Source organism: Apodemus sylvaticus, chromosome 2 (assembly GCF_947179515.1).
Source record: "Apodemus sylvaticus chromosome 2, mApoSyl1.1, whole genome shotgun sequence".
Lineage (NCBI taxonomy): Eukaryota > Metazoa > Chordata > Mammalia > Rodentia > Muridae > Apodemus > Apodemus sylvaticus.
In genome coordinates, this window is record NC_067473.1 from 162,780,407 (window position 1) to 162,795,531 (window position 15,125).

Below are 15,125 nucleotides of genomic sequence, written 5' to 3' on the forward strand. Positions count from 1 at the left end.
CCTAATCAGCTCTCATTTTCCTGAAGAAATCCCACCAGCCAGGTGGGTTTGCTGGCCACACTCATGTTTATTTATTGCAGTTCAGGAGGGCGGATGCACTTGTGGGACTGTGGGCAGGCATTCTTTTGAAATGCCAGCCTCTGCCTACATTCTTTCAGGGATGAAAGGATCAGAAAGGCCTCTCAGGGGTTCTCCCTAAAGGGCTCTGACCCCACTCTCTAGGATGCTACTGTTCTCTTGCCGCAATACCTTCCAAAGGCCTCACACTGAATGCAAGGAGCTCACTATAAGAATATTTGGAAGGGGACACAACATATTCCAACCAAGAGTGCACAGTCTAGAAAGCCAGGCATTGTGGTGTGTGCCTATAATCCCACTTGAGAGGCTGAGGGAGGATGATCATGAACTAAAGGCTAGCCTGGGCTACACAGCGGTAGCCTATCCCAAAACAACAAAGGAAAGAACAAGAAGATACAGTGTCTCCAACAGTCAACTGATGGTCTCAGCTAGGCTAATGCTCCACACAGCTGCATCTTAGTAATTAATGATTTGTTAACTGGTGTCTTTTTTTTTTTTTAAGACAGGATTCTTCTATGTTGCCTCTGTAGGCGAGGCTGGCCTCGAACTCAAAGATCTGCCTGTCTCTGCCTCCCAAGTGCTGTGATCAAACATGTGAACTTCTACAACCTGACTTATTCAATTATATCTTAAATATTAGAAATCATTTTTTTAAAACTGAGGGTAGTGACTGGCCTCATTGAGAGATGGCTGGGTTGTTTTACTTGATCAGCTTTGGGACTGCCCTCATTTTTGAGCCACCAGAATGAGGAAGCTAAGCAGACTGTGTCCCTTGTGTCACTTGGGCTGGCTTCACAGGCTGCCCCTGCTGCTGGTTCTCAGCCTTCTGAATCTGTCTGTGGCCATAGAATCAACTCTGGATGGTTGCTGCCGCCTGTGACAGCCAGACAATCTCACCTTGGGAATGTCCATCTCAAAGACAGGACCTTTTGTACAAGGTGGCCCTGGAGACAGAGACTGGGCTGTCCAAGACTCCCAGACAGAGCATGGGGACAGCTTAGGCCCTGTGGTGTTAACTCAGATGTGTTGCAAACTATAGTCTAAGGCTTGCCTTCTTTGTAAGTTGATAGCAAAGTAGCAAAGCAGTGGCCAGAATCCATATATGTTAATATCTTTAGTGGCTACAAATGCTGGCTAAAAGAATTAAAATTTTTGAGACAGGTGGAGCCTTTGATCCCAGCACTTGGGAGGCAGAGGCAGTTGGATCTCTGAGTTCAAGGCCAGCCTGGTCTATAGTGTGAGTTCCAGGACAGCCGGAGCTACACAGAGAAACCCTGTCTCGAAAAACCAAAAAAAAAAAAGCTGGTGATATGGCTCAGCAGTTAAGAGCACTAACTGTTCTTCCAAAGATCCTGAGTTCAAATCCCAGCAACTACGTGGTGGCTCACGACCATCTGTAATGAACCCCTCCCCCCCAAAAAAGTTAAATTCTTTTCTTATGCCGATATGGTATTATGGCATGTAAAATCTCCCATCCTATAGTGATTCTGTAGACACCAAGTAGGAAGCCAAAGGCCTCCATTCCCACCCCAGGCCTTTGTCCCACCTGGATTGCCAGAGCTAAGCAAACAAGCCTGAACTGGCAGAGGACAGAACCGAATTATCAGAGAAGCAGGGTCCCCAAGCCAAAAGTTAGCTTTTGAGGGAAAAATAGATTATTGCAAATCCACCCCAAGTAAATGAGTTTGGGAACGTGGTGGTCATACACACTTAGAAACCATATATCCGGGGACTGGGGAGGTGGATCAGCTGTTAAGAGCACCGACTGCTCTGCAGAAGGTCCTGAGTTCAAATCTCAACAACCGTATGGTGGCTCACCACCATCCACACCACAAGATCTGGCACCTTCTTCAGGAGTGTCTGGACAGCTACAGTGTACTTATTTATTAATAAATAAATAAAACTTAAAAAAGAAAAAGAAATCCTAGGAGAAACCTAAACAGAATCACAATTGACTCTGGTACAAGTGACCCAAGCTAGCATTGGCAGCCGCTTGCCAGGTAAGAATCCTCTCTAAAGGTGCTTCCAGTCGGAAGGGCCTTTCCTTGTTTGTAGGCTTCCTCTCCATTAAAGGAGACATTCTAGCCACCGATGACGTCAGCACGTCGTTAGCCTGTCCAATCACCGTACTGAAATTTGCATTCGCTCTGCTCTCAGTCTAAATCAAGCGGTGCAATGTGCGCATTTGTTTTCGCGCCCCTGCTCACCTCCTTTCTCCAAGCAGAGGCTGTTACAGTTGGATCTAAAGTGTCCCCCACAGGTTCATGGGTATCGAAGCCGCGAGCTGGTGACGCCGCTTTGGGAGGTTACGGAACCTCTGGGGAAACCTGCCTTACAAGGAAGTTGTCGCGGATGGGCCGTGATGGAGTTCTCTGACCCACCAAGACATGACCAGGCCCCACAGGCTCCTCCTGGCCCTGACAGCGTCTGTAGCACAAGCCCCCATAAATCCCTCCTCCGTGCGGCTGCCGGGTGGGTGTTGCCTTGGTGCAAAAAGGAGAATAACTGAGAGAGACCCGTTAAATCTCCCAGAGCGAGCCCGGTGACTCTTAAATTACTCAGCTCCAAAATGGAGGCACACTCGCCAGAAGGGCCTGAGGATTGTGAACAGGATAACTTCTCCTTCTTTCTTTGTTTCTGAGACAGGGTTTCTCTAGGTAACCCTGGCTGGCCTAGCACTCACAGAGATCCCCCTGCCTCTCTGCCTTTGCAGTCCTGAGATTAAAGATGCCACCATGTCCAACCTTCTTCACCTTTAAGTAGTGAGGCTGGAATCCAGGGTCCGTGTACACCAGGCAGATGCTCTACCATTGAGTTAACCCTTCCTCTTGGAAGTGTTTCTCTACATCCCAAAGACACTCAGCTGGTGGCTATCTCAAAGTCCCTTATCTTGACTTCATATATTGGAAGCATGGGTGCCTGTCTATAAAATGAGCTTTTATTTAATGTATTTATGTATGTATGCATATATGTATGTATGTATGTATGTATGTATGTATGTATGTATTGGATTTGGTTTTTTCAAGACATATAGCCCTGGCTATCCTGGAACTCACTCTGTAGACCAGGCTGGCCTCGAACTCAGAAATTCACCTGCCTCTGCCTCTCAAGTGCTGGGATTAAAGGCATGCACCACCACCGCCCGGCTAAAGGCACATTTGTTGATAGAGGGATTCTCGATCAATTCCTTGGTCGGCAGCCCTTTCTCATTGGTGCAGTGAACTGTGGTACCTGTGATCATCTCTGTGAAAGAGTTTGAGATAGCCATAGTTTTCGCACTGAACGATCTCTCCAGCCAACAGCTTTTGCCTACCCCACCCCACCCCCGTCCCGCTGCTATTCAGCCTTAGATGGCCAGAGCTCCCTGTGTGGGCCAGGCTAGCCTTGAACTCACGGGGTTTTACCTGCTTCCCCCTCCATAAGCCACCAGGCCCAGCAGATTTGCAGTTCAGACAAACAAGCAAAAACAAGCAAGAAATCCTCCGAAATCTGAAACTCTTACAGGTAAAAGAAAATGCTCCTCAAGAGGCTGAAGAGTTGGCTCGGAGTTTGCGGGCATTTGCTGCTCTTGCAGAAGAACCATCTGTAACTCCAGTCCCAGGGGATCCAATGCCCTCTTTCCTCCTCAGACACCAGGCATACATGTAGTGCACTGACATGCATGCAGGCAAAACATTCATACACATAAAAAAAAAATGCCTTCCCCTCAGCAAATAAAAATGGGAGAAGCTCATACTTACTGCACATTGGATTGTGTCACTCTACTCTCATTTCTGAGGTCTACAAAGAATTTCAAAACTCTGCTCCTGCCCCTAGGTCATTTGACTAAAACCCCAGGGCAATAAACAAAAGCTTCTTCCTGGGTCTCTTTTCTTCTGGGAGGAGAGCTGGCCCTGGAATCGGGGCATGCTGGAACTGTGCTCTGAGGTTTCAGGTAGCTTCCACAGACCTTGGAGCGATGCTGCTGCACAGCCAGAGGGAAGAGCAGAGCCTGGGCTACAGAGAAATGGCAGGAATGGGGGTGAGGGTGGGATGGGGAGGGGTGGGGAGGGGGAAGACTCCCTACTGCAGCCGTCTCTGCCTTGAAGCCCTGGGGTCTCCATGACTTAGATTCCCAATGAATTGCTAAGATCTTGACTTTTATACAAGAGATCTCTCATCCCGCTTTAGTCACTGCAGGAGTCCTTCTCTCTCTCTCTCTCTCTCTCTCTCTCTCTCTCTCTCTCTCTCTCTCGCTCTCTCTCTCGCTCTCGCTCTCGCTCTCTCTCTGCTGACTGGATCTGGTCGATCTGCCACCTTTCGAGGTTGCCGCTTCTGGCCCAGACACCGAAGATCACACAAGGTCCCAGCTAGTCTAAAGGGAGAGGCTGTGGGCCCGTGAGGGGCCTGTGTGAGGAAGTGTCATGGTTCCTGTGTGGGACGGGATGGACGTGGGTCTCTCTGCAGGTGGCTCCTCCTGTCTCCCAGGTCAAATGCTGAAAGCCCGGTCTTTAGATACACCCATGCTAGTGGTGTTGTTGGTTCCACCTGTGACAGCAGCGTCCCCTTGTGGACATCACAGGAAGGGCCTCAAAGTCTAACACCGGAATGTTCAGTCTTGGTCATTCCCAGGGAAATGGGGAGCAGTGTTTTCAGTAAACAAAGCTTTGGAAGGCTAATGAGGTAACAATAGAGGTAGTGGAGGTTGGAAGGTAGGCCAGACTGTCTGGACTCTTTTCCCTAGAAGCCGATTCTGGCTGCTCAAGCCTGTGAACAGAAGTAGAGGCCTCTGACCAGTTTCCACCTCCAGAAAGGCCCTCAAAACCCAGAACATACAAGTCACCAGTCATTTACCAGGAAATTTCCAGCCTATACCTGCAGGACTCCCAAGAAATCAGTCAGGTGGCTGCCCCAAGTCAGTGCCTGTGACTCAGTTTATCCCTCTTCCGGCTTGCATTTATGGAGTTTAAAGTCTGTTGTGCTGTTGTTGCTTTGCAGGCTGCCTGTTTGTGGACTTCCCTCCTCCCTTAGAAAACAATCACTTTTCATCTCTATATTTTTGGAAAAAGTCAAGGTCCACTTTTACTGTTCCCGAAGTACACGCACATCTTAACAAGTGCTCAAGCGTTTTCTTCAGTTCACATGCCGGAGTAAACCTCTCCATTCTCCACGGTGCAATCCCCCCCCCCCCCTTTCAATATTTATTTTATGTATGTGAGTTCATCATTGTGATTCTCCTTGGACACACCAGAGGAAGGCATCGAACCCCATTACAGATGGTTGTGAGCTGCCATGTGGTTGCTGGGAACTGAACTCAGGGCCTCTGGAAGAACAGTCAGTGCTCTTAACCACTGAGCCATCTCTCCAGCCTGCTTCTCTCTCCACACCAGCTCAGTCATATTCAGTCCCAGTTGCTGATCCACCTCTGTGCATTTGCACGCTCGCCCGTGTGCCCGTGTGCCCGTGTGCTTTGTCTCCTCACAGAGAAGTTCTTCAGCCACAGAGCTGTGGTGCTTTCATTTTGTTTCCCGAGGACCAGATGTAGGCCTGGCACATAGACTAGCCCTGGATACTCAACTCATGTTAGGGCTGTGAACCCTCATGTGTGTGTGTGTGTGTACATATATATAAAATCTTTATTTATGTGTACATTTGTGCCTCGTGTATGTATGTGCGTCTTGTGTGCAGTGCCTCCAGAAGCCATATGAGGCAAAGAGGACACTGGAACCCCAGGAACTAGAGTTACAGCTATGAGCCACCTGATTTGGGTACAAGTAATTCAACCAGGCCCTCTGCAAGAGCAGCAAACACTTCACTGCTGAGCCATCTCTCCACCTCTCCCAACAGCATTTTTGGCTGCTGTCCCTCCCCAGCCCAAGGCTGAACAATATATGGATGGCCTAACACGCAGCTTTGGGACACTTGCTTCATGGAAGGATGTTAGGAACATCACTGCTAAGCCAACTGAACTTCTTATTTTGTTGCTATCATGGATGTTTGAGTCTTGGGAAAGTTATTCGAAACACAAGAGCAAGGCCTTTGTGGCACCACCTAACTTCAATCCCAGTATTGGGGAGGCGGAGGCAGAGGCAGGAAAATCTCTGAGTCTGAAGCCAGCTTTGTCTATTATTGTGAGTTTCTGGAGCATCAGGGCTAAGTAATAAGACACCCCAACTCAAAACACACAACACACACACACCAAACAAAAACAAAAAAGAGAAACACAAAAGGATGAGTCCGGAGAGATTGCTCAGCAGTTAAGATCTCTGATGTCTCTGGTTTAATCCCTAGCACCCACATGGTGGCTCACAACCATCTAACTCCAGTTCCGGGGGACTCATGCATTCAAGGACCACACCTCACATGAGGTACTGGGGGAGAGGCATTGTATGGGAACCTTTACGAACATGAGGCTCCTGTTCTTTACCTGGCTAATAAGGGTGGGGGATCTCTAGAGACAACCCTGAATCTGGAGATAGCAAGTGGGTTTCCAGCAACCATACCAGGAAACACTTGCTCACAGCCAAAGAGAGTGAGTGTTTGGCAGAAGATGGGGACTGGTCTGGAAGTCCAGCCATGACACTGACATCTGGCTGTATTCATGGTCTAAAGGAAAAAAGTCAGATCCTCACACTGTGAAACGTGGATGTGGGGTCACTTCTGGCTTAGGGTTTCAACCTTCCCAACTGTTGCCAAGAGAGTTCTGAGGGACGGGTATGTTCGAGTCTGAGGGGAGCAGTCTAGAAATAAGTCAACCAGATCCAGACGTTGTAGGTCAAGGTGAGTTTATTGTCCAAAGAGCATAACCTAATTGCATTCAAATCTCTTTCAACGTCATCTTCAAATCTGACTTCAAACTCGTCAGAAGAACAAGTTGTGGTTGTTTTGTTTTTTTTTAAAGATCACTTAAAACTTAAAGGCTACCTCGTCACATCAACATTGTAGTCAATACAATGTACTTTCCCCCCAGATTTCCTAGAGACCTTTTCTTTTTTATTCACACTGATCCTGCTACTTTAGCATTTCCTAGTATCCCAACCATAAACCCCACCCACACCTGTTATAGAATACACTGTGAGAGAACAACATTGATTTGATATGGCATCCCACTCTTAAAGCAAAAAAAAATTTTTTAAAAAAAAGAAACAAAATAATCCAAGACAAGAGATTATAACCGACAGATCTGAGGTACACGGCAGAAGGATAATGAACAACATGGAGATAATTCAATGGCACGGTGACTTGCTGGGGACATACAAGATGATCAGTATAAGAATGACAGCCAATGAAAATTAAGAGACATTTTAATGTTTTTCTTTTCTTTTCTTTTTTTGTCAAAGATAGGCACCTGTTGAAATTGAGCGGCTACTCTAAGTCAGTAAGGCACTTTTCCCCCACAAGTGGGCTGCAGGGAAAGGAACGGATCTGCAGCTCCTTCAAGTGTGTGTATGTATTGATGGCTTCGTAAAACCAGAGCCAAGAGCGGGTCTCACAGCCCAGCCACGTGTAAAAGCAGTGTGGCACACGTTCTGGCTCGAGGACTTCTGTGCTGTTGAGAATCCAGCATCATCGAAAGCCACTCGGTATATGGAAGTTGTAACACCTCCTGGGGCTTCCTACCCTATCTGTACAACAGAGAAGCAGGCGGCAGCTGTTAGCAACCACTGGAGTCTGCACTGAGAGAAACCTGCGTGCAGCGTGCACCTATGGAGGGCGTGTAGGCTTAAGGGGACTTCACTGTCTCCGTATTATTTTCCCTTTTAAAGCTATTCCCAAGGTTGGACTGTCTAAGGTAAGCAAGGGGGAATCCTTTGGGCTTAGAAGTCAGCTGGCTTACTTAGGCTTGCTTCTGATTGCTACCTCCAGTTCCCACACCACCAGTATACAGTCCAGGACATAGGCAGAAGTGTGGTCCTCCCAGTCCTGTCCTCACACCCCATGGAGCCAGAGCTCCTCTGCCCTCTGTGTGAAAGCCCTCCCATTTTAGCCTGTTGCTCCTATAGCTCCCCAGGCACCATCTGGTGGGTCCCCAAAGAACTAGACTATAGGAAAGCTGTTAAGCTCCCTCTGAGGGGTCACTTACCCTGCTAGCAACAAGATGGGATCTGGGGGTGCTACATGTACCCCCCCCCACCAGCCTGGCTGCTAGAGAGGAATCTCTCTCTGTAGGCATGCATCTTAAAGCTAGCTGCCTACAAGACATACTCCTCTTTCTCATGGCGTCCTAGGGACAGTTCAAACCAAAGCAGCCTCTACAAGCTGTCCCATCTAGAAGGAGCTCACCCCTCGCAGGCTGCCTGGTTCTTAGGAGCCATTATGAATCTCCTTATGCTTAGCATATTATTTTTGGCATACTAGGGTTTCTTTCTCCTAGGATTTGGTCAAAACAGGGAAGGATCAAAATTTGGCAGGCTGGGGGAACAACGTAGCCCCCACTGATGGAGAAAGAAAAAAAAACAACGACAAATTAAAAACAAAGAAGAGATCATTAGCAAGGCAGAAAAAGACCAGAATCTGCAATCCTTTCTGTAGGAGATGAGGGAGGTTGGGGAGAGCAAGCTGAAATGCATGGGGTCATTTATACCCCTCTGGGACAGAATTACTATCAAGGAGACCCCAGATCTAAGCAGAAGGCATTGGTCACCAAGGAATCCAGGCTCCCTTCCTTTGTGTAAGTAAGGAGCAGGCAGAATGGCCACTCTATAGGACTCGTCCTCCTAGGCTCTGAGGATGGCAAAAAGGAAGTCTTTTAGGTTCCAGGTAAGAGGGATAGAGGGGCAGATAGTAACCTGCCTCTCCCCTTGTGTCAGCTTCCTTCATTCAATGTTTCTGTTAAGATCGAAGGTCACTCATCAGGCACTCCAGTCACCCAAGAACTCAAGGGAGTGTATCTGTCAAGTTCTGGGGGGTTCCTTAAGGAGCAGGTCAGTGTGCTGTGCAGTGTGAGCTCTGGATAGACACTGGCTAGTTTCAGGCTGCTCCCTTTTCTGCTCTCAAACTTCCGGAACTATCACCCACTGTCCCACCACAAAGCCCCTAGAATTTAGGGTCATTCTAACTCACCAAGTCCCAATCCTTCCTAAACCCAAACAAGACCACAGAAACAGCCGCTCCTTTCTTTCAACTTGCACCCTAGACTCATCCAACCTGTGCTTCCTACTTCGCCCACTCAATGGGATCCGAACCCTGAAGCCATTCCATGCCACACACAGATGCCCTGGCCACGCACAGCGCTCGCCTGTCACTGTAGACTGTAGAGGACAAGAGAGGGAGAGAGGAACACCAGCCATGTGTGCTGCAGATTCAGCACCACGGACTCAGTCTTAGGAATACTTTGGAGACCATCCAAAGTCGGGGTATCAATGCCACGGAGAGGGAAACTGGTCAATGCTCGTGGTGAAGGGACCCCATGAAGAGGAAAGTTCTATGTCTGAATGGGCTTCGAGATGCGGGGTGGGGGATGGGGTGGTGGTGGGGGAATCTCTTAATTGTTTCCTAACTTCTAACTCCAGAATTCTTCATTGCTGACCCTGGTGCATGCACACAAATGAGGCTGACCTAGTCCACTGCCTGCGTTTGCTGAGTATCTGCCTTGTGTGGAGGAGCCTCGCACTGTTGTCTTTTATCATAGGGAGGGAGCCTGAGTCAAAGAGTAGCCTGGTGACCTTCGAGACAGAAAAGACCCCTGGCCTGAGACCCTGGGGTCAGACCTCTCCTGCCTTCTCCCTAGGAGGATGCCCAGCCTTCTGCCTGTCCTGTGCCTCGTGCCAACGGCCTTCTTCCAAACAGAAACTCTATAGCTGTGAGGTATTATGAAAACAAAAAGAAGTACATTGTTATCATTATTGGTTTTGTTTTTTTGTCCAGTAAACCTGAGGTAAAGAATACTCTTTGAAGAATGTAATCAGAGGAGGAGAGAAAACCTGGAAAGGAAGAAGCACGGAAGAGGAACCAAACGAAACCAAACGAAACGCAGTCAACGCTACCAGAAGAACAGGAACAGAGGAAAAAGCGTTTCCAGTACAAAACTCATTTCTCAACCATCTACTTCAGGACTTGAAATTTAAGCAGTAAAATAATATATTATAACAATGTTTCTAAAATAGCAGCACACCGTGAAACATTACAGCTAGGTACTGTTAATGTGAATGGGGATGAATGATCTTAGCTTCTTAGCAGCGAAAAAATAATAATAAACAGAACAAAAGAAAATGAAAGATAAGAGACCCTTAGATGTTTCTCCATCTTCAACCCTCTCATACTGTGAAACAAGGCAGAACCTGTGTATAATTCTTCAAAGCAGCCCTGTTCTGATCTTTTCTCTTAAAAAAAAAGCAGATATTTTTAACAAATAGCTTCATTACCTGTCAATTATAATTGTGCAAAAAAAAAAAAAAAACAAAGAATAAAACAAAAACCAACTGTGGCTCCGACTTCTGTTTACTGACTGTCTCAAAGAAGTGGGAGAGGAGGTCTTCAAGTACACTGAACACAACTTTGCACTAAAATTAACAAACAAACAAAAATAAACGGAAAAGGGACCAAAATGCCACACCCTGATGTTCAGCCTTTGCACCAGAAGTAACTTTTTTTTCCATGTCCAAAGGAGAAAAACATAGACGGGGATTCAATCCTTCTAAGCCATAAGAATGGTTTAGACCTTTGTTAATGGGCTTCTCCAGGGAATACTGGATAAGGGTATCAGCAGAGGGCTTTCTCTGCCCTTGTACCCAGAGCTAGGTACCAGAACATCAGACTACAGAAATGAATAGTAACCGGAAGAGGTCGGAAGGGGAAGGGTGAAGAAGGAAGGCGTATTCAACACAATTTGCATAAACCATCCCATATCCCATCCCACCCTCCCCCAAAATTTTCAAAGTGCTTTTCTAATGGAATGGTTTATAACAACGTTAAACTGTGGACCAGACATGCCAATCAGCACCAAAAGTTAAGGGTTGTTTCTTTTTCTTTTTTTCTTAACAAGGAATTAAAGATCACCTCACCCTCTTCCGTTACAAAAGGAAGCTTTGTTTCAGATCCCGTCTGTGGTCTCCATCTGCCCCCATTTAGATGAGTTTTGGTCACGGCCCATAGCTAATTCCCTCCATCAGATAACGGTAGGATATATCTACAATGAACCATGTTTGGAAAAAGAAGCCCAGATTCACCAAACATGAGACTTAGGAGCCAATCACCTGCGTCCAACTGGCAAGAGACATATCCCTTAGGTAGCAGCCACTGTAGTCAGCAAGAGTATGCAATGAAGAGACCCCGCCACGCTCAGTCTTGGGAACACGTGGTGAGGCATCAAGGCGCTTCTTACATCCAAAATGGTTCAGTCACGTGGTCGGGTGGTTCTGCACAACCTCCCCGGCATGTCCCTTCTCACTTTTGATTCCTCCTTGGGTTCACTGCTTTGCAAACTACTGATGCCGTCCGTACTGGCACCCACAGTTCCTTGCGATTCTACTAAAGGGGGTATATGCACTAGTTCACAAGCACAAGACAGTCTCCTCTAATTTGTTCCCATATAGTAGGTATACACAGTCTCTAGCTAGTCTGCGGGTTCTCCCGTAAGCATCTCACTAAGACTTTTACATCACCAAAGGATAATGGTTCGCATATACAAGGGATCCCCTTATGCCGGACTTTGAACAGGCACCACATGCGTCTCAACTATACGGCCTTTCCCTCTCACTTCTAAAAGACCTTTAAATAGGATCTAAGTGGGGGCAGATTTTGTTTTTGTATATATATTTTTTTGTTTTTTTTGTTTTTGTTTTTTTAAGTTTCATTCTAAAACACAAAGAACAAGACATAACTAGAGAGAGAGGGGGCTAGCAGATGGCGAACGCGCCTCTCCTCTTGCCGCCCGAATGGCTTCCTCACAGGTCCACATCCCGCACATCTGTAGGGGTGGTGGCTTGGTCCGGATCTTCCACAGACTTGGATCCGCTGTGCTGCTCTTGACGGAACTGCTGCAGGCTGTTAAGCAGCACAGCTTCAATTTGCTCCTGGCAGGCTCTCAGGCAATCCTGGAGGGGAGAGAGGTCCAGACCGGGGCTATTAGCACATGCAAATGCCTACAAGGCCTCCCAAAGGCAGACGCTACCCAACTCACATCCTTATTTTTCCTGTGAAGGAAAACAGAAATGTTTTAAAATGTCATGGAAACTCGGAACCCAAAGCAGGGTCCACAGCCGGCAGCGTCAGTGCCATCTGGGACCGAGCTAGAAGCCTAGCCCAGATCACGCCCATCAGAGCCCGAATCAGCGGAAGCTCAGGAGGTTCCTATTCCAAACTACACTGACTAGAAGGTGATTCGGCTACAAAAAGCCCTTGCCTGGTCATCAAGGGATCAACTGGAGGTTTTTCCGTCTGGGAAAAGTGGCAAAGAAGGTTTGGTTCCTGCGAGGCGCTACACTGTAAGCCAAGCAAACAACCATGCAATGGATAAGAAGGGCGATGCTTAACCGCTTAAAGTGTTCAGAAACGAAAAAAATTCCTGCGTTCTCTACCACCCTTGGACCCCTTTCACAAAAACACAATGCATAATAATGTTTACAAAACTCAGGACACTCGGGCTTGTCCAATTTGGGAATAAGCAAGCTTTTTGCACTGTTGCCTTTGTTAGTCTATATTTGGTAGGGAAAATCCAGAGTGAGCAGCCCCAGGCAGAAGATTCTATTAGCTGGGAGACATGGAATGTGGGGGCAAGTCACGGCTGTCACTGGGATGGGACTAAGGCTCGGGCTAGAAGGTTGGGGGAGGGGCAAGCTGAGGGAACTGCCCCTCGTAGGGATTTTCACACTAGCTTCTCCATCCCTAGTTCCACATCCCTGCGCCACGGAAGCAGCCTGTGCTTCCGTTAGAACCGGTGCTAACTTGAACCTCCCAGTGTCTGCTCACAGCTCAACACAAACTTCCTGCTGTATATTTCACTGTTTAGACCTCACCACCCAGAAATTGCTATTTTTCCCCCCAAACATAAAGGCATTATCTTTATTTCCCAAAGACCTGAAAATAAAGTTGGCAACCACTACCAAGGAGCAAAAGTTTCCATCCTCTACCCTCCCCCCCCTCCTCACTCCTCCCCCTCCAATTTTCCTTTCCTATCTTTCATCTGCCCCCCAACCCCCCACCCCCGTTCAAACTGTAGCTCGAAGAGGAGGCAAGGCAGCAGATGAAGAGCGAAGGTCAGAGGTTGAAATGTCCTCCTGACCCTAGGAAGGGCGGGAAGCAGGAGGCGGATGTTTGATGCTTTCTCCAGGCTGCACTCCATGTGCAAATCCCAATCTCTGGATTTTGAGACTACATGTTCCTCAGGCTGGCTGAGTAGCTGAAACTTTAAGCACAGGAACATGCCCATCCTAGATTTCTTTGAACAAAGGTATAGATTACCAATTGCTTAAGACAAGGATGTGCCACAGGTTGGTCCTAGAGATAGCGTGGTCCAGCATTGGGGGTGGGGGTGGGGGTGGGTAATTTCAACAGTACCAAGTAAAGGACTCATGTGCCAAGCTCTAATCCTGATCTTTGGTAGCTGCCACCCCTCATTAGCAATTAAAAACCTGGGTCTTGACATCTTCTCTTTTGTTTGTCATGTTTCCTGCTAGGCCAATCTGGCAGCACTTGGTGATGTAAATAGCTTTTTCCTGGGAGGCAAAGAGAATGACTGGGAACACCCCTGCACCCCACCCCTACCCCCACCCAGAGACAGCGATCACATCCATGCCTCCAACCATGTACCTGGACAGAAATCAAATCCTACCTGAGACGTAAGGTCTAGAAGTGTCTGGTATTTTAAGACAGTAGAATTTGTAGCTGATGAGGGACTGTGGGGAGTCTTTGGGGGGCCACTTGGTTGGAATCTTACATTGGCCAAGGACAAGGAAATGGGCTTCAGGCAGGAATCTGACATTGCGGCATGACAGGGAAGTGAGTTCAGGCAGGAATCTAATTTTAGGCTATAATAGCAAAGTAATCTTAATCTTAACAGGCAGGAATCTTAATCTTAGGGTAGAACAAAAGAAGTAGGCTTCAGGCAAGAATCTGATTTGGGGCTTGGGCGAGGAAGTGGGCTCAGATATTTTGGTCATTCTGACAAACCCTTGGAAACAACCGTCCCAGGAGGAATCACAAGACTTTGCTTATTGCCTGGCTGGTTCCTCATTGTACTGCTTGCCCTTAACACTCGCATGTAATTAAAATGGTATAAAAGCGGATTGGGGAGACATAAACCCGCCTTCAGCCGGAGAACTGAGTGGGGTCCCGCTGCAGCATTGTCTAATGTCTCTTTCTTTTCAATCCTCGATCCTGCGGTGGAGATCTGTTGACTGACTCAGTGGGCTTGGTCAAGGAACCTTTTGTGAGGCTCGGTTTATTTGGTGGTGCTTGAGAGGAGAACTCTGAACCATTCCATTTGAAAGGAAGCTGGTTGAGGAGAAGGCTGGAGGGTTATGCCTCTGAAGACAGCCTAGGCTGCATAGTGACGCCTAATGTGAATGATGACGAAGCTTAAAGGTGTGGGGCGGGGTTACTTGGTGAATATATTCTGATGTAATCTACACAGGAGACTTTGCTCCATAGAAGGAAATGTTATGCCTCTTGGCCAAGTCCATAGAATTTTTTTATTTTAAACTAGTCTGCTCTCTTATGGTCCCCAGAAAAGATCATCTGGGTTGGCACATCTACCCCATCATCATGACCACTGTACACCTCCATTGTATTAATCATGCCAGATGGTCCTGGGAAATCAGCCTGCAGAAAGCTTAAGAACTTGGCTTTAGGATCTGCAGTGCCCTTACTCTTCCCACAATAAGCCTCCCTTTCTAGCCACCGAAGATTTTAAAAGAACAGTTATGAGAACCCCCTACAGGGAAGACAAGACATCTGGCAGTCATTTCTACTGGATATTCAGAGCCAAGGGCTCACGATGATGCAAGGGTGACGTAACGGTCCAGTCAAGGGTAGGCTCACTGGCTAGTCTCAGCACTGGGGGAAGATCCAAAAGTTTCATATAAGTTGTACACTCTCCCTTCTGAGTGTTAACCAAAATTCACGTCATT

The 15,125-nt window shown here is 47.4% G+C and overlaps 1 protein-coding gene across 1 annotated transcript in view; it reads right to left on the minus strand.

Annotated features, from left to right (window-relative positions):
- Positions 1–6,825: 6,825 nt before the first annotated feature.
- The window catches only part of Ccnd2 (cyclin D2), a 28,748-nt gene continuing 20,448 nt past the window's right edge, over positions 6,826–15,125 (minus strand). Inside the window, exon 5 of the mRNA XM_052174932.1 lies at positions 6,826–12,092. Coding sequence (XP_052030892.1) covers positions 11,943–12,092 — 150 coding nt within the window. The 3' untranslated portion in view covers positions 6,826–11,942. The remainder of the gene's footprint in view (positions 12,093–15,125) is intronic.